Genomic DNA, 4,629 nt, shown 5'->3' with positions numbered 1-4,629 from the left:
ACACCCCCTTTACCTGGTGGGGTAGGGGGACCTGGGACCTGCATCTCCAGACTCTCCTCCAATGACCATGAGGCTCCTCTCCCCTCTGAGGCCATCAGAGCCCCTCCAACATGCGAAGCCCTGCCCCCTGAACAATCCTGGCTCACACCTCCCCTGGGGCTCTGGGAAATCAAACCTCCCATCCAGGCAGCTGCCAAGGTTTAAGAGCAACAGGATGCAAGGGTGACGTGACATCATAAAGTCACAGGGAATGACTGCCCCCCTCCTCCGGGCAGAGGAACCCGGGGCGTTCTCTCCTCCATGAGTTTATGAAGGCATGGTGCCAGGCTGGGGACAGCCTGGGAGCTGGTGGCCTCCCATGGACACAGCATAGTCCTGGCATGCAGAAGGAGGCGGGGCCCAGTCAGCCCTCCACGCAGGGAGCTATCTGGCAGGCTGGGCTGTGAGGAGCTTCCAGAAGGAACTGGGAAGCAGGCCTGTGTGCAGCCTCTGGCCCAGTGGCTCTGTCCCTGCTGGTGACCCGAAGGGACAGCCCCCACCTCGCTCTGACCAACTGCCCACAGCGAGGGCTCCCCATCCCAGCTCATCACCACAGGCCTTATCATTGGCCCTGGTCCCTCCACCGATGCCCCTCCAGCCAAGGTCACACCTCCCTCTCCACCCTCACTGAACTTGATCCATGGGGCTCAGGGTCGAGCTGACCACCTCTCTCCATTTGCCTTGATCAACACCTCTGCAAAGCCCCCTCTGGACCCATGGGGCCCCCAGGCCCCACCCCCGCCTTTGTCTTCTCCACACACCTGCTGTGGGACCCTCTGCCATGGGCCGGGACCCATCTCTGCAGCCCCTGCAGGACCCTGGGCTCCTCACTGCAAAGACTTGGCCCATATCACAGCCCTCCAGCAGCCTCTGTCTGCCCCAGCCAAGGAGGTGCCCTGGCAGCCCACCCTCGCTCCTCTAGCCTCTCATATCCACATCTGCTGGTCTGCAAATCTGGAATCTCTCCTGGACCCTCTCCCACCCTCTTGGCCTCCTGCCAGCCCCTCCTGAAGATCTTAGAGCCTCCTGCATTTCACAGGTGAGGTTCAGAGAATGCAGCGTCCCTGGCCACCCAGTGGGGCTCCAGCAGGCCTGGGGAAGGAATCCAGGCCTGTGTCAGCAGTATTTTAATTACTGATTGGGGGGTAGTTGGTTAACGAGGCTCTAAGGGATTAGCAGAGCCAGATGCTGGCAGTCTCCAGGGGCCAGGTGACTCAGCAGGAGTAGAGGTCTGAGGGGTTGACGGAGCGCCAAGTTCGCGCCTCCCCGCACTGTCCAGAGACAGGCTGCAATGAATGAATGAGATCATGAACAGAGAGGCCCAGGTGTGTTCACAGTGGCAGGGGGCCAGAGTGGCCCAAGAACAGGGGTGACAGCACCCCAGTCACACACACACACACACGCCACCCCCAACTGTGGGCCCTGGGACACAGGTTCCAATGCTTGTCCTGCCATCTGCCCTCCCAGCCTCGCCTGGACCTGCGCCAGGCCCTCCCTCCCCAAAGTCTGCTGAGCACCGAATCCTAACTAGCCCCTGGAGTTCAGTGAACACAGCAAGCTGGGCATGGGGGCTGCCCTCCAGAGGGGCACCCAGCACCCCATTCCTGGCCTGGTGATGGGACTGGGAGGCAGTGAATGTGTGAAGGCACCAGGGTGAGAAAGACTGGGCGCAGTGGTGAGGGGCTCCCACAGAATGTGAATAGGTGGGAAGGACAGGAAAGACAGCGGGGATGGCCATGAGGGCCTTGAATGCCATGCCAAGGAGCTGCACAGCTCGCCAAGGGGTGCCCCGCCCGGGACCCTCAGGCCCAGACTCATTCACCCAAGAACTCCATCTGACATCCAGCCTGTGCAGCACACCTGGCCCTGTGCTTGGGATCCTACTGCGGATGGAGGCGGATAGAAAACGGCCATTTAATCAGGACTGTGAAGGTGCAGTGGGGGAGGGGCTGAGCTACCTGTTGGGCCGCCCTGCCGAAGTGGGGTGAGTGGGAGCATCCAGGCGAGGAGGGGAGCAGGGGGCACATTCCAGGCAGGAAACAGCCTATGCAAAGGCCAGGACACGGCCAGTGTGAGACGGCTGGACCTCCAGCAGCCTCCTGAAGGCAGGGGCACAGCAGAGCACAAAGGAGACACCTGAAAAGCTTAGATGTCGGGGCCAAAGTGCATGGGTGGGTTCCTGCACATGTGGATGGATGGCAGCGCAGTGGGGAGATGACCGTAGCCTGGATTGCATTATGGGAGGAGGAGGTCCTAGCCAGTGAGGAGGGCTGTGGCAGTGACCACACCTGCCCTCCCCTGACTGTGTTGGGGCCAGTAGCTTTGAGCAGAGAATGTGAGCTGGTTTCCCAGTTGGGTTTGGGTGCCTGGGGTTCTGCAGCTGTTGTTTCACGTCCCAGTCACCTCTGCCCAGAATCCTGTCCAAGCCCCTTGTTGGGACCCACTCCCTTCGTGGTCCCACGGGCAAGTCCTGCACGCTGAGGCCTGCCAGCGCAGTTCCCCTGCTTCCCTGGGGCTCCATCCTCGCGGGTCTGAGCCCTGCCAGGGTTCCCCCGGCTGCAGGCCAGATCCCCTGAGATCTGGGTCGTTCCCACTGTGGCCCCGGGGGCCTTCTCCACGGAGCGTCGCCCGGGCCCCAGCGGTCGCTAGGCTGCGGGTTGTAGCTCCAGCCAGGCCAGGCGCTGGAGGCGGTGGTGGGGGCGACGGCGGTGCAGATGGCGGCAGAGCCCGGGCGCCCATGGGCCCAAGCGCGCAGAGCGTACGGTGCCAGCGAGGCGCTGCAGCGCGCGGTGGGCCGCCGGCGGGACCACGGGACGCAGCCCAACGGGCCAGGAGTGGAAGAAGCCCGCGCCCCGGGCCGCCTGGCTCGTCTGCGGGGCCAGCTGCGGGCGGAGGCGGCGGCGCGGGCCGACGCGCCCCGGCTGCTGCGGCTGGTGGACCGCGCGGGGGCCGCGGCGGGGGCCGCAGGGAAAGGGGATGTCGAGGAGGGGCGCAGCCGCGGTTCGGTGTGCTCGGTGTGCGGGGAGCCGCGCGGCGGGGCCACCTACCCGGCGGGCGTCCTGGAGGTGAGCGAGCGGAGGCTGCAGGAGGGCCTGGCGGCCATGCGGGCCGAGCTGGGTGCGGGGCTGGAGGCGCTGCGCGCGGAGCTGCGGGCCGAGCTGGACGCCCTGCGCGCGCTGCTCCCGCCCCCTCCGCCGCCCGCCCGCCGCGAGCCCCGCGTCCCCCGCGGACCGGCCCTGCTGCGGGCGCTGGGCACCGCGAAAGCCCTGGCCGCGGGCGCGAGTTCCGCCGAAGACGCCTCAGACGGCCCGGCCGACGGCAGCGCAAGCCGGGTCCCGGCCCGGAAGAACCTCAAGAAGACCCCGGTGCCGCCCGGGGCGCCGCAGGGCGGTGGGGATTAAGCGCGGCCGCGCCCAAGGGGCCCGGGGCGAAGGGCTGGGGCGCTGCCGCTGGCCGAGAGACTTTGCTACCCCGGGGAGGGGCGGACTGGTGGCTCGAGGGGCGCGGAGGGAGAACGGTCCTCCGACGCCGCCTGCTCGGCTTGGGCATCGGAAGGGGCGGGAGTGCGGATGGCTCTCGAGTAGCAGGCCACCGCTGAGGTTCAGGCTGGAGGAGGGGCGGAGCCCCTTTTGGCGCTAGAGCCGGGAAGGGTCGGGCCAGTGTTCTGTCAGGCCCCAAGAGTGAGGTGGGGAGCGCCCTGGGCCCGCAGGTGGGACTCCTCCACCTTGGAGATTGCTAGTGTGATTTCAAGGGTCTCAAGGAGAGGGTCAGGCCCTCCAGCACTGGGGTGGAGAGTGTGACCCACACACCAAGCAACAGACACCGGGGATACGTGGGTGGCTGGGACACTGTCACTTGGACGCAGCCTCACTCAGGACCGTGTTACCCTGATGTACAACCACCTTCTACTGCGGATCAGTGGACAGCAGCCTGATTCTTGCCAGCTTCATTCTCCTGACTGTCCAACCCATCCTCTCCTGGACAGCAATGCCTGACACAGCACATCTGGTCAGTGCCCCCTGGACTCTTAGCTTCGCTTTGAACAGTGACGCCAAGTCCGCTTAGCCCTCACATGGCCGCATCACAGGCAGTCATCCGACAGCAGTGTCTCTCTGGACAGTGTCAACTCCACCTACATCAGACTCTGCAGCCCACCTTCCCAGAGTGTCGCCTGGCCAGGTCTCACTCGGTACAGATAGCTCTTCACTCGCTGTCCCTGTCACCAGAACCCATCCGCTGAGCCGGGCCTAAAGTGCAGGGGCTGGAACCAGCAGCTTCTTACATCCTGGCCTTGGGGAGGCAGCAGCTGGAGGTGTCACTTAACCACACAGTGCCCAGGGTGTCACCCAGCTCATTTATAAAATAAAATGTGTAATCCTGGGCTTTAGAAGTCTGGGGATCCAGGTGTGAGGTGTAGGTTGGGAATTGGGGTGCCTTCTTCCTGAGAGGGATCTGGGGACGTCTGGGTCTGCAGGGGGGGTCTGTGGTGGAGGAGGGTCGCTCAGGAGTCTCGTTGTATGGACGGGCACATGGAGGCTTCTATGGAAGCAGCAGTTCGCCCAGGCTGCCCCTCCTCCACCCAGCTACACA

At 64.7% G+C, this 4,629-nt stretch overlaps 1 protein-coding gene across 1 annotated transcript; it reads left to right on the top strand.

Annotated features, from left to right (window-relative positions):
- Positions 1-2,753: 2,753 nt before the first annotated feature.
- Positions 2,754-3,602, top strand: LOC135319712 (protein FAM246C). The gene has a single exon (XM_064480945.1). It carries the CDS (start codon positions 2,754-2,756, stop codon positions 3,438-3,440), a length of 687 nt encoding a protein of 228 aa, XP_064337015.1. The 3' UTR covers positions 3,441-3,602.
- The last annotated feature ends 1,027 nt before the right edge of the window (positions 3,603-4,629 follow it).

This window comes from Camelus dromedarius, chromosome 31 (genome assembly GCF_036321535.1).
Source record: "Camelus dromedarius isolate mCamDro1 chromosome 31, mCamDro1.pat, whole genome shotgun sequence".
Classification (NCBI taxonomy): Eukaryota; Metazoa; Chordata; class Mammalia; order Artiodactyla; family Camelidae; genus Camelus; species Camelus dromedarius.
Note: the sequence above shows the minus strand (reverse complement) of the source record. Positions and strands in the feature narration are given on the sequence as shown.

Excerpts from the sequence above, each read along its gene's own strand:
- LOC135319712 (XM_064480945.1), top strand. The coding sequence starts at position 2,754 with ATGGCGGCAGAGCCCGGGCGCCCATGGGCCCAAGCGCGCAGAGCGTAC.